This window comes from Ambystoma mexicanum, chromosome 12 (assembly GCF_040938575.1).
Source record: "Ambystoma mexicanum isolate Mex_15411 chromosome 12, UKY_AmexF1_1, whole genome shotgun sequence".
Lineage (NCBI taxonomy): Eukaryota > Metazoa > Chordata > Amphibia > Caudata > Ambystomatidae > Ambystoma > Ambystoma mexicanum.
The window spans coordinates 1,081,746,947-1,081,760,818 of NC_090936.1; the positions used below are offsets into that span (position 1 = coordinate 1,081,746,947).

The following is a 13,872-nucleotide window of genomic DNA, read 5'->3' on the forward strand; positions in this document are numbered from 1 at the left end:
AATTGTAATTCAAGGACCAAATAGCCTATGACAAGTATAGTCCAGCGTATATAAGCAATCAATGAGTTTGTGCAAACAGGCATGAAGTGACATTAGGATTCCTCTTATTCATTGGAAATCATTTTCATAGAAAGTACGCCATCTCATGATCTTGATTCAAGCCAAATTCCGTTGCTCTAAATTTACAAATAAGGCGGGCTTCCATCTGGCGAAGGAGAATTTCACTATTCCCACCTCTCTCGCCCAGAGAAGCCTGTTGAAGCCCGATGAATCTTAAATTCATTTTGTCATCTAATTGATGCTTTGTATGCCAATGTAGTGCAAGTGGCAATGTGGAATCCGGTTTGCTCATGGCATAGACATGTTCCCGTATTCTGAACCTGAGTTCTCGTATGGTACTTCCAATGTATATGCGTTCACATGTGCATATGATAGCATAAGTTATGTATTTACTGCGACAATTTATGGTGTCCTTAATGGAGATGCTTGTTCCTCTTGCATCCGAGAAAGTCTTAGTATTGGGGTGTGCTAGTTTGCACATGCCACATGATCCGCACTTTCTGAATCCTGATGGTAAGCTTGGTAACCATTGTTCTGGTTGCTGTGTTAGCAGTTTAGGGAGTAGAAATGGGCTAAGGCTTGTTCTCAAAGTTCTGGCTTTAGTGAAAATTAAATTTGGTTTGCCATCAATGATGTCCTTGAGGTGTTCGTCTAGTTTGAGCAAATGCCAATTTTTATTCAATATTTTTCTAATTTCAAAATTGTTGTCGGAAAAAGTGGTAATGAAGCTCACTTTATTTCGTTCCTCTCTTGATTTATTAGGGATTTTGGGTGTAAGGGTTGCATCCCTATTCATTGCATTGACTTTTTTGTATGCCACATCTATACAATTTTTGTTGTAGCCTCGTTGGTGAAATCTGTTTTTCAATAGATCACATTCCTGTAGAAAATCAATTGAATTTGTACAGTTTCTCCTGGCTCTTGTAAATTCTCCCTTTGATATGTTGCTTATTACTGATTTCTGATGACAACTAGTTGCGAACAAGGTTGAATTGGCCTCAGTAGGTTTTCGAAAGGTTTTGGTCCAAAGTTTGCCGTCCATGATATATATTGTTAGATCTAAAAAATCTATACTGGTAGTACTCGATGGTCCTGTAAGACAAATCCCTTCTTCATTGTTATTTAGACGATCTTGAAATTCAGCTAATTCTGTATCATTACCATTCCAAATTAATAGAATGTCATCAATGAATGTGGTCCACATCACAATCTTGTCTCGTGCATTTAAGTCTGTGTAAACATATTCATCCTCGAATTTACTCATGAAGAGATTTGCAAGAGCCGGTGCGTATTTAACGCCCAGGGCTACTCCCTGTTTCTGCATGAAGTATCTTTTATTGAACAGAAACATTTTATTTTCCAAAGTTGTTGTCAACATTTCTTTTAGCATAGTTACATGACGCACAAGACAATATGATTGATGCCTTTCACAAAGTGGTTCAAATGGATATCAATAACCTCTTTGAACGCAAGAACAAGGCACTTCCCACTCTCATCAGAAACAAACAATCGCTCTCCACTTTGTTCTCCTACCTATGTACTGTTGAAACGTTATGATATCTTTGGGTCTGGGCATTTCAAAAATGTAATAAATAAATAAATAAACACATAAATAAATAAATAAAGCAGATTCACTTCCGATCAGCTTACGGTCAGGGGCACTTCTCTCATCTAGAAAGGAGAAATTGATAAATGCTGTAATTATGGGTATCAACACACGGATGCAGTTGATCACTATACAGGGTATGCTGGGAACTCCTGGGCAAATGGTGGTATTCAGTTATTTTTATACTACTATAATTTTATATCTATCCCCTATACACACTGTGGAGAAGCAGAAGGTAGGTTGCAGCCCACTAATGAAACCTGAGTGGACTGCTATAGAAGGACACAATAGTCACATCATTTAGTACAAAATGTATTAATATACCCACTAGTTAATTCATATTTTACAAAGACATAACCGTATGTTAACGTGTGTCAAAACAGCATACAACAGATCATTAAACATCCATGACAATTCAATCATAAAAACTAAATGCAAATAACCTTGGGGTTATCTTTGACTCCAAACTCTCCTTTTCTCCTCATATCTCTGACGTCTCTAAGAAGTCAAACTACCACCTGCACCTGCTCGGAGGTATTCTTCCCGTCCTCTCCTTCGCCCAGAAGCTCATTGTCTCTAGAGTTCTGGTTCTTTCTAGGCCTGACTACTGCAATAGCTTATTTCTAAATCTGCCTGCTTCTACTCTCCGCCCTCTGCAACTCATACAGAACAAGACTGTGAGACTTGCCTTTGGCCTCAATCCCAGGGATCGTATCTTTCCAGCACTGGAATCTCTGCATTGGCTCCCAGTAGCTGAAAGGATTAAGTTCAAGACCCTTTGCATTGTCCACAAGGACTTCTGGTGCCTGGGTTCTCAATACCTCCAGCTCTCTCTTCTTAAATAGATTCCTACTCAAACTCTTTGCTCCTCCACCTCCAACTGTCAGTTGCTTCTCCTTTCTTTGTCTGGGGCCTCCCTCTGGAACAGCCTCTCTGCCTCTCAGAGACTCGAGAAGAACATCTCTGGTTCCCGGAAGCACCTCAAGACCTTCCTCTTTGCTTCTGCCTTCTCTCTTTCTTTCCCTTGATGATTTCCTGTCTGATACTGCACTGGTCACCTGGCTACCCTCTGATTTCAGGCCAATGTCCTTCTCACCCAGTTACACACCCGCACTGCCTCCCGGCAACCCTTGTTCTTGGGTCTGCATCTGTATCCCTACAGTCCTCCTACCTGCACTTTTGGACACCCGCTGTCTGCACTTACCCTTGAACCTGCTACCTGTTGGCCGCACTCCTTGTTCTTGTTATTGTTGTTTTGATCCCATGTACAGCACTGCCCCCTCTCCTTCCACCTGGCACTTTTCCGCTCCCCCTCCTATGCACTTGAGCAATCTCAATGTCACTTGGCCTAGTAATATTGTTGTCTCTGTCCTCCCTATGTTTGCCCCCTTCCTTGCCTTGTTGCGCCTTGAAACACTTGTCTATAGGTGCGTTACAAATGCCATATCATATCATATAATAAACTAATTCCTAAAAACAATCCCAAAAAGTGCAATGTTCTACAATCCACAAATCTAAGTTAAACAATGTTCATACCTCTTGCAGACACTAGGTATCAATAACTCTTTACACAGGTATATCACACTAGTCTCAACAGTCTTACAGTGTGTCTATTTATACCACAAAATTGATCAACATGTTTTGTTCTCTTTCTCCTGGGCATCTATTCATAGATCTTCATCAGGGGCTACTGTTCATGCCACAACTTCATATACAAACTATGTTTTACAACACACACTAAGGCCCTCATTACGACCCTGGCGGAAAGCGACTGACCGGAGCGCCACAGCGTAAATAGCGTTTCCGCCATTGCACGAAGGAGCAAAGTGCGGCCCATTCCGACCCATCGGGCACGAGCACCACGCCACGGCGGAAGTGCAAAGTCCGCGATGGCGGAAATGACCCCAAAACGGCCCACACCGCCGCCGTACGGCGCCCTAGGTGCAATACCGCCACCCCTCTCAGCGGTCACCGCAGTGTGCGCCTACCGTAAAGTACGGTGACCGGAAAAATACGGAAACGGAAGCTAAAACATGGGCCCGGAACGGGAAACAACCCGCCGTACACCTATAAAAACACTAAAACCACACAACCACTAAAATTACCACCCTGAAACACACCCCAACCCGTCAACCACCCTAGCGAAACCAAGTAAAATGGGAAAAGCAGCGAAGAAAGCGTGCGACCGCAAGCGGCAGGTCCACTTCTCCCGTGAGGAACTCACCGTGCTAACAGAGACCATCCAGGAGAATGCCGCCGTCGTCTTCTCCACGCAAATGACCAGAACGGCACTTGCAAACAAGAAGGCCATATGGGCCCTGGTGGCACAGCGGGTAAGTGCGGTGGGGACCGCACCCCGCACCCCACAGCAATGCCGCAAGCGATGGGACGACCTGCGGATACGCGTCCGCAGCATACTCTCTGCCAACCGCAACATTGCCACAGCCACCGGGGGAGGTCCTGAATCACCCATCAAGTTGACCCCCTGGGAAGAAATATGTGCCTCCACCATCGGAATGGAGAGCATAGAGGGAGTCGGAGGGATGGAGAAAGGAGTGCAGACATCCGAAGAATCAGGTAGGTGGGCCAGATAAAACAATGCCAAATCCACACAGACCATCCATGTGAAGTACCATGCGTCCACATAGTGCAACAGAAACACATGTCCAGGAGAACGTCCACACACATCGGCCTGATAGCGCACGTTAAAACCCACAATAAATACATAAATAATTAAAAACCCCTAAAACACGCACTACACGTGCAGCAGGCACACCCTAACTGCAGGCTGCCAAACAACTGCACCCTCACTCCACACACAAATCAAAGCACCTCCAAGGCCCCGACCCAAATCACCCTCAGGTACCACCCCAATGCATGTGATACAATGCCATTCCAATTCCCACAGACCCATCAATAACCCTCGCCCTCCTTTACTCCACCACAGGGTCCGATCCAAACGACGAGCTACAGGACACCCCTACCAGCACACCTGCAAAGAGGGCCAAGACCAACGGCCAGAGACCCTCCACCTCAGCTGCACGCATCAAGACACGGCAGCAGCACAAATCAGGTGGCAGCACAGAGGAGGGAACATCAACAGGCACCCCAGCAGCCAGCATGCCCACAACACCACCACCACAGGTCCCCCCAATGGATGCCACAGAAGGCACTGCCTCAGGTGGCAGCAGCACCATAGGTGACACCCCATTGATGGCAGCATGCTCGGACACAGAAAACGGGGATGCCGAAGTCAGATCCATCCATGACCTGTCCCAATCCCCCTGTCTGTCCCATCCCGTACAACCTGAGGATACCACGCAGGGGCACCCACAAGACGACGACTGGCCATCCCCCACAAGCCCTGTGGCAAGGCAACATGAGGACAACAGCCCCTCTGCGACACCCCCGCAAATGGCCATGGCCCAGCAGAGGCAACAGTCCCTCGACCAGTTGATCGAACAACAGCAGCAACTGGCCACACTCCTCAAGGACCATGCCGATGAATGTGGGGGCACTAAGGCAGGCATAGAAACATCAACTGAGACACTTAGGGCAGAAATGGAGAGAAGCACAGAGACACTAAGGGCACAAATGGAGAGTAGCACCGAGAGCCTGAGAGTAGAAATGGAGAGAAGCACCGAGAGCCTGAGGGGGGAACTGCATGCGACGTCCAAAGACGTATGTGCCGAACTTGCCGCAGTGCGCCGCGTGCTCACTGAGCTCTCGCAAACCCTTAGGGACATGCATGGACGTGAGCAGGCAGACACATCATCCGTTGCAAGTTCCGTCCAGGGCAGCCCCCAACGTAGATCTGGAAGGAACCTGCGCTCCACAGGCAGGGGTGCCCCTGATACCCGCAGAGGGGGCAAGCAATAGCGACAGCCCACTGACAATGAGCATCTTTGGACACTGGTGTTCGGGGGGGAGGTAGGAGGGTGGAGGGGGTGTGTTGGGCTCACTTGGGTGGCGGGTCGATAGGGTGTTTAACATGATATCACATATGCCATAAACAGTGCACGATCAACCAATGAGATGTGTGGACATTGATCTTTGTGTACTAGGCCATCATAGGCGTACAGTCCATATTGTGCATGTACCAGACACACACAGTGCCACGAGTCCCGTGTCCATGTATCAGCCACCAGGCGTGAGTGCTAGAAGCATACATCAATGAGATGCTGACGAATGTCACGGGCCTCCGGTGCCTCGCAGGCTCCATGAGGTGCTGCCACATCCCCACCCTCATCATGACCATCATCAGGTGCTTGCAGTTCTGCGTCAGGGGGCATGGGCACATTTCTACGTACGCACATGTTGTGGAGCATGACACATGCCATGACCATCTTTGCAACCTTCTCATGGCGGTACAGGAGTGCCCCGCCAGACCTGCTGAGGCAGCGGAAACGAGTCTTCAGTAGGCCGAATGCCTGTTCAATGACTACACGGGTACGTGAGTGGGCATGGTTGTAGTCCTCCTCATGCTGGTCCCGTGGGTTCCGGACTGGTGTGAGGAGCCATCTCTTCAGTGGATATCCAGCATCACCTGTATGTGGACGAGAAACGTATGATGTGGAATGCCATTGATACGTACGCACACCCCCCCGCTTCCTGCCAGTACATTGCAAAATTGACATACCCCACATCATCATGCATGTAATGAGACTCACCGAGTAGCCAGGATCTGTTCCCTGCGTGTCGCTCCATGTAGCGTGGTATTGTAGAGTTCCTCAAGACCATAGAATCATGGGTTGATCCAGGGTATCGGGCACAACAATGTGTAATGATCCTGTTGGAGTCACACACCATTTGTACATTCAGAGAATGAAATTGTTTTCGGTTGCGGTACTGGGCCTCCATGGCATGTGGGACGACCAATTCAACATGGGTGCAGTCGATGGCACCAATGCAACCCGGTATGCCGGCAAGTGCATGGAATCCCACTTTTGTGTTGGTAATTTCCTGCTCCGAGCGTGGTAGTGAGATGTAGTCGTCTGCGTGCTGCAGGAGGGCATCGAGCACTTGAAATAGTGTCCGTGAGAACAGTGGCTGAGAAATGCCATGCAACTGTCCGACTGTGTGCTGGTAGGTGCCTGTGGCCAGGAAGTGGAGTACAGACACCACCTTCAGTAGGGGTGGGATGGCGGTTGGGCTATCTATCATGCTGACAAGGTCAGCCTGTGTCATGTCCACAATGGGGGCTATGGTGTCCCGGTCCAAACGGTAGAGGGTGTGGATCTGCTCATCAGTCAGGTTGAACGGATGTGCTCGGAGGCGTGGGATTGCGGGCTGCCTGCGTGGTGGTAGTGGCTGTGCTGGCGGCCCTTGCTGGCCCTGCCTTGGCCTCCTCCTCCTCCTCCTCCTGCGTCTCCTCCGTGCGGCCGGTTGTAGTTGGCGTTCGTCTTCTTCTTGGAGTCGGAGCACTTGCAGTGCTATCAGGTCCCCCAGGGCCAACATCGCGAGTCCTGCCGGTAGCATTTCGGTGTGGTTGTGGGAGGAGACTGGCTGTGCAATTTATGTGTTTCCAGGCTGTATGGCCTCCACCTGTGGTGATTAATTCCACCTGTGCAAACTGCTCTCCCCTTTGGCCGGGCACGTCCCGCGCAGAACGCTGCAAATCGGGGTATGGTATCTTGCTATTGCAATCATGTATTTGTGCCCGATGGCCGTGTAAGATTGGTTGATATGTTCATTCTGCTGTGGTCCCATTGTTTCACATACTATCTGTGCAGTCGCGAACAGACTTGTGAAGGGTCAGTGGAACGTAGTATTCGAGTAACGGTGGGCCCTCATGCAGCACTGTACCGAGTTGCAACGACGGGCGGGGCGTCCCATTTGTGGGTGAAGGCAGTTGCCATTTTCACACACAGCCGCACTCGATGGAATAATTAGTGATTTCAAACGGCCACAGGTGCCTTTTCGACGTGATGTTGCAAATGAGGAATTCGAAGGGCGGCGCTTTCGGTTTCCAGCTGGCGAGGAGATGCCCACAGGTCTGACTGCAAATGTAACGTTCTCTTGTTCTATGTCCTTGAGACAGGGCCCATGGCGAGGGGGCAATGATTGATATGAATAGTTTGGGATGCGCAATAGCTACGTGGGCGATGAGGCAGGCCGTTCCCGAATACATGTTACTTCACGACACTGGAATTACGGGCTGGGGCACTGTGGATTTAGCAGGCTGCATTACGCACAGACTCAATGGATGTTTCTAATGTCATGTGAGTTATTATTCATGCCTTTTGATCCCGGGATGAGGGAATGATGAATGGATGCATGGGCAGGTGATTTGATACAGGGTTTGCCATGTACAGGGCTTCTTGGGATCTATCCGCCTCCCCTACGCTATGTGATGCAGGGCTGCCATAGTGGGGCCATCGTCTATCTGGCCTTGTTGAGCCCTCCCTGTCTCGACGCGCCCTCAGACACTTGTGTCCATGCACGTTAACATTCCCATCTGATGGATTCTGTTTTGACAGACGCATGCACAGGTACACTCGTTTGTGATGGTGTTTGCACCTCGATATAGATGGTCATGAGTCGCAAGTGGTTTTGGGGTGGTGATGGTCCTTTTGAGTGGGCTAGCATGCATATGGCTGTGGATTTCGTGTGATCATTGAAGTGAGTTGATCGAATGTAGTTCTGATGGCCATTCTGTTCTTGTTCTTTTCTTTTGGTTGACAGGTATCTCCTCCCCTTTTGCCACTGCCATCTGTATGCCACTCCTGCAGATGGGTTTTACTCCCGACACCTGCTGCTTCGTGTTAATCAGTGGAGCAGCATTACGATCTTATGGGACGATCGCCAATGGCCCACATGCCCTTACGCAGTACTGGTGGCTCGGAGCAACATTTCGGCCTTTCAGCTGGACTAGTGCCTCCCCATTGGGTCGGCCCTGCGGTTCTGTGCGCTTCCATGTTGCCTTTTCGTACGTGAATGTGGCTCTGTGTACCATGGGGGAACAGGGCGACACACAGGTAGTGGCTGGTCATTTCTTGCGGATGCAGCACACAATGGTGATTAGTGTTTTGGAGTTCATGGCCTGATGGCTGTGTGGGCTTGGTGACTTTGATGTGCATTAAATTTCTATTCTGATTTGGCCCGTGTAGCGTTTTTCTTTGCAAGTGATGTGGCATATGCCTATTTGGGGGGCGATGTATTGTGAGGAGATCTGCATTGGGTTCCTGCTTCGGGGTTTAGTTGCGTGGTACTGTGCTGGGCGCGTTTGCCTACGAAGCCCAGTGAGGTCAGGGATGGGGGCTGGCAATATGACTGTTTGAATGTTGTCATGCTCAGGGGCGGGGGATTGGGTTTTGTGTGACAGATGCCGGTCAGCCAGGTGGACTGGTGGAATGATGTGATTTTCGGAATATTGCTGGTCACAGGTGCCTGTGTTTGCGTGCGTTTCTTGGTGGGGGACTGTGGTCATGTCCATTGGGATGGCTTCTGTATTCGTGCCATCTGTGCCCTGCAGCTCCCATTGGCCCCTCTTGTGTTTCTTCTGTTCGTTGCCATGCAGGGGTGACTTGTACATTTCAATGGTTGCATTGTGACTTCATTGCACCTACGGGGGGTTGTACTTTGTGGGCAGGGAGCGGTGTACAGGCACTCAGTGGGGCCGTTTACGGTTGATTCGCGATGCCGTACTTCTCGCCATGGCGGATTGGTACATTCCGCCATGCCTGATGGCGTTAGGTACATGTCCGCTAGGGTCGGAATTGGCGTACCCTTGCGCCATGGTGGTCTTTGCGGTTTGGCATGGCGCGCGCGCGCGTGCTTGGTGCAGTTAGCGTTGGCGTTCACTACGGTGTCGCTAATGGCTTCGTACTTTCCGGTGACGGGTCATAGTCGCACCGAGCGCTATTCGATGGCGGAATTGCATTTCCGCCATCGTTTTCCCCTTTCCGCCAGGGTCGTAATGAGGGCCTAAGTGTGGAGTTGGCTAAGCGGCTAGGAACCTTACAATCTTGTATGTTTTTTCTTTCAGGCAACACTTCAAAATGATCACCACTTCACAATTCTAGAATAGGGGTCTTTTCAATCACCCTCCATGTTCATATATATCCAAAAACTGTCCCAATTAGATGGTACAAGTCTCCCTTAAAACGGGGCTCTGGATCAGCCCAACAAACAGGGGTGACACTTCACTATTCGGTGCATGTCTCCCTTCTTAATACTGCAGAGATAATATGTACAACAGCCCAAAATAACAGACATACCCCTACCTCACATCAGTTTGGGGTATGGCTGAGGTGAAAGGCCATACAGCGTGTGGCAAATGCAAATTTTGCAAATCTATCAATAAATCCAAAGAGGTAGATATAGGATTAAGGACGAAATGGCAACAACATGTATTAACACATTTTAACAAAGAGATGATGGTATATGCAATATGGTGTCCTTGCCAATTGATGTATATTGGGAAAACAATGAGGAAAATCAAAACAAGAATAAGTGAACTCAAGAGCTTTATCCAAAACAAAGTGCGTGATGCACATATGTTGGAACATTATGTAACCATGGGTCATACTTGTGAACAGTTGAAATGGACAGTCCTGTATAAAAGTAAAGATAGTGGGGCAGACAAAACACACCTGTTTAGAAAATAGCAAGAACTTATGTTTCTAACAAAATGTGATGACTAAGGCCTAAGTGAAAATGGGGAATGGCACAAAACCAATCATTAAAATCATGGAAGTGTGCATAATTCAGCAAGAACCTCTTTGGGAATAACTGTCACAACCCACAGATGGTCCCTGTGGCAGTGCTGGCGTCGCAGTCCCAGAGTGTTTGTGACTGTCTCCAACCATGGACGCAAGATTGTGCCATTACATTTTATGAGTAGCGGTCTAGTGTTTTCCAAGATGGCCACTGCCTGCAGCAGGGGAAGGCTCATAGGTGACTCATACCTGGAGACGGGTGCGTTGCAAACCATTCAGCTCTTTTCAATGGGTAAGACGCTAAAGACCTTGCTACCTACTTCCAGGCTTACACTGCTTGCTCCTCCCTTTGCTAACTCTTAGCTTTCTTTCCCTGGCGCTTCGTCCCTTCATTTTCCTTTCTGCTGCTGACTCCCTGTTGCTTGCCGGCTCCTCCGTAGCACGCTCTCTTGCTAACCGTCGCCGCCAGGCATATTCCCTTTCTCTGCCACCCTCCGCTTTGCCTCCCAGCTGTTTAGACTTACTTTCAGCGCGGCTTCTTCCGGAGTACGCTGTGCGCATGTCTCTGCCTCGTCCTCAGCGCATTCCGTGCCTGTCAGCTTGGGAGATCTGCATTGTACCGTTCTGCTTCCTAGCGGCTTTATGACACTCTCCACTTACCGTGCTGTCACACCCCTCCACTCCGGATTCTGTCCTTCCTGACTTGGACATTCCACTTTCTTACCTGCCACTATTACCAGCCAAAGGCTTTCCAGACCATATTGGACTCCTGGGGGATGCATCTCCACGTCAGTCAAGACTTTTATTCCGTGAGGGTTTTTGTACTTTTGGGCTTTTCCCTCAAACCACAGTACATGTCCTCCCAGACTGCCACAGACCTCTCCCTGTCCTTCATTACAGGTAGTCCAGGTGGCGGCTGGAGAGGACATGCCCTATCTCTTCAAGGAGCATCTTTGAGATAAGCAAGGACAAGTAAGAAGGAGAAGGGCAAGACCTCACAGAAGGAAGACAACTCATCATCATCAGGTGAGGAACTTGAGAATATTCTACATTACAGTGTACCATGATTTGTGTATAAACAAGTAAGGGAGCTAGCATTTCTAATACTGAATATATGATAACAGATGACAGATCAAGATGGCGGCCATGGTAGCCGCTGAGCTATGTAAAAAGCGACAAGAGTATACAATGAGTTGCTAAGTAACGAGAATAACAAATAGACGATGGCGGCACTTGTTTGCGACATCATTTGCATTCACAAGGTTTAGTGCGTAAACCGATAGGGAGAGTTAGAATTCAGGACTCAACGCTCATGTGATGTACGTACCGATAGGGCACAGATATTGCAGCAATTATACAAGGAGGCCGAGGTTTTTCCGTAGAAGCAAATAAGGACATTTGCTTATCATTTTGTTGTTTTTATAGTAATCAACTGAAATAATGAAAAGGAAGAACAACACAGCTAGGGTCGGTCGCATTTGGCAATGCGCAGCTCCTGAAACAGTAATCCATAAGCGCTACGGGTACGTGATTATTATGTAGTGACCTAATCCAAGGTTGAGTACATTGAGAAATATTCAAATGGTTTATAGTAACAGGCTGTTGGACATATTATCTCTGCAGTGTTAAGGGAGACATGCACCATATAGTGAAGCGTTGTGTCACCCGTGGTTGTTGGGCTGATCCAGAGAGCCCCATTTTAAGGAAGACTTGTAACATCTAATTGAGGAAAGTTTTTCAGATGTAAATGAATATGGAGAGTGATTGAATAGACCCTCAATAGAGAATTGTGAAGTGGTAGTCATTTTGAAGTTTTGCCAGAAAGGAAAACCCTAAAAGATTGTAAGGCTCCTAGCAGCATAGCCAACTCCACGCTTAGTGTGGGTTGGAAAACATAGTTTGCATATGAGGTTGTGATATTAACAGTAGCCCCTGAGGAAGTTCTATGGATAGGTGCCAAGGACAAAGAGAATGAAACGTGTTGGGCAATTCTGTGATACAAATAGACACATTGTAACACTGTTGGGATTAGTGTGATATATCTGTGTAAATAATTATTGATACATAGTGTCTGCAAGAGGTATGGAACTTGCTTAACTTAGATTTGTGGATTGTAGCACAATCAGGATGCCAGATATTTAATTCAGAGCAAAGAACAGATGAGTGTGAGAAGCAAATAAATGATCGACTACCACGAGATGGTAATGACGAAAAATGCAGAGCACAAACATTGGAGAAATGCAACAAGTAGAAAAGGAGGGCCTGCATTATTCATACAATCATATCCAGGAAAGACATAACAATGAAATGACCAGCTGCCCGCAATACAGACAGGCTTTTTGGGAATCCAGAGATTACATTAAGGCTCAGAATAGAGACCATCACTGGGCCAAATTCATGGCAAATCTACAACAAGTTACTAGCTATGAACCTTCTCTCTGACATTACTCACATTTACAGCAAGGAAAATACACACATTGCAGCTATCACCCATTGGTGGCTATAAACTAAAGACTTTCTAAATGTGTTGAGTAATGAGATTACTTTTGTTTATTATTCTCGTTCTTCTTCTGCTTCTTCTTCCTCCTCTCCTTCTTCATCTCTATCTTGTTCTTGTACTTGCTCTCCTTTTTGTTCTTCTTCTTGTTCTTATTCTCCATCCTGTTCTTGCTCTCCTTTTTGTTGTTGTTGTTCTTCTTCTTCTCTATCTTGTTCTTGTACTTGCTCTCCTTTTTGTTCTTCTTCTTGTTCTTATTCTCCATCTTGTTCTTGCTATCCTTTTTGTTGTTGTTGTTCTTCTTCTTCTCCATCTTGTTCTTGTACTTGCTCTCCTTATTGTTCTTCTTGTTCTGCTTCTCCATCTTGTTCTCATACTTGCTCTCCTTTATGTTCTTCTCCTTCTTCTTTTTCTTCTTCTCTGTCTTTTTCTTGTACTTGCTCTTCCGTTGTTGTTGTTCTTCTTCTCCATTTTGTTCTTGCTCTCCTTCTTCTTCTTCTCCATCTTGTCCTCACTCTCTTTCTACTACTACTTCTTCTTCCTCCTACTCCTTCTTCTTCTTCTATATGGAATTCATACTTTATTGACTTTACAATTGTTTGGCATGGAAGTAAATAGTGCTATTATGATTGGCAATCCACTATGTAATATACCTGAGTCTTTAGTACTATAAAAGGATACTAATAATAATAATTAGATTTTTATATAGTGCTTTAGTCTAAAGCGCTTTACATAGGACATATTTACAACCATTACTAGGGAGAGGGTAGAGGGTAGAGGGCAGAGTCAGACCTCCAACCTCAGAGTACACAGTTCCAATTACAGATGCTTCAATCAGATGGTCGGTGTCAAGTGGTACATACAGAATTTCTTTAAGGAGTTTAGGGTACTTTCCCACAAGCTGGTGGCTTGGACAGGCCAATTTGAATGTGGTACATTCTACCACAAAGTAGAGTAGAGTTGCTATGGTCCCTCCAATACAACTTATGGTTTTTGATCTGTCCTATGATTCGGAAAGAAGGTGGACAGATGGTTCCAGAATTTAAAAT

The 13,872-nt window shown here is 47.1% G+C and overlaps 1 protein-coding gene across 1 annotated transcript; it reads right to left on the reverse strand.

Annotated features, from left to right (window-relative positions):
• Positions 1-12,866: 12,866 nt before the first annotated feature.
• LOC138514722 (uncharacterized) lies at positions 12,867-13,187 on the reverse strand. Its single transcript, XM_069630121.1, has one exon. The coding sequence runs from the start codon at positions 13,185-13,187 to the stop codon at positions 12,867-12,869; it is 321 nt and encodes a 106-aa protein (XP_069486222.1).
• Positions 13,188-13,872: the final 685 nt, after the last annotated feature.

Coding starts and splice junctions, on each gene's coding strand:
- LOC138514722 (XM_069630121.1), bottom strand. CDS start 13,187: ATGGAGAAGCAGAACAAGAAGAACAATAAGGAGAGCAAGTACAAGAAC.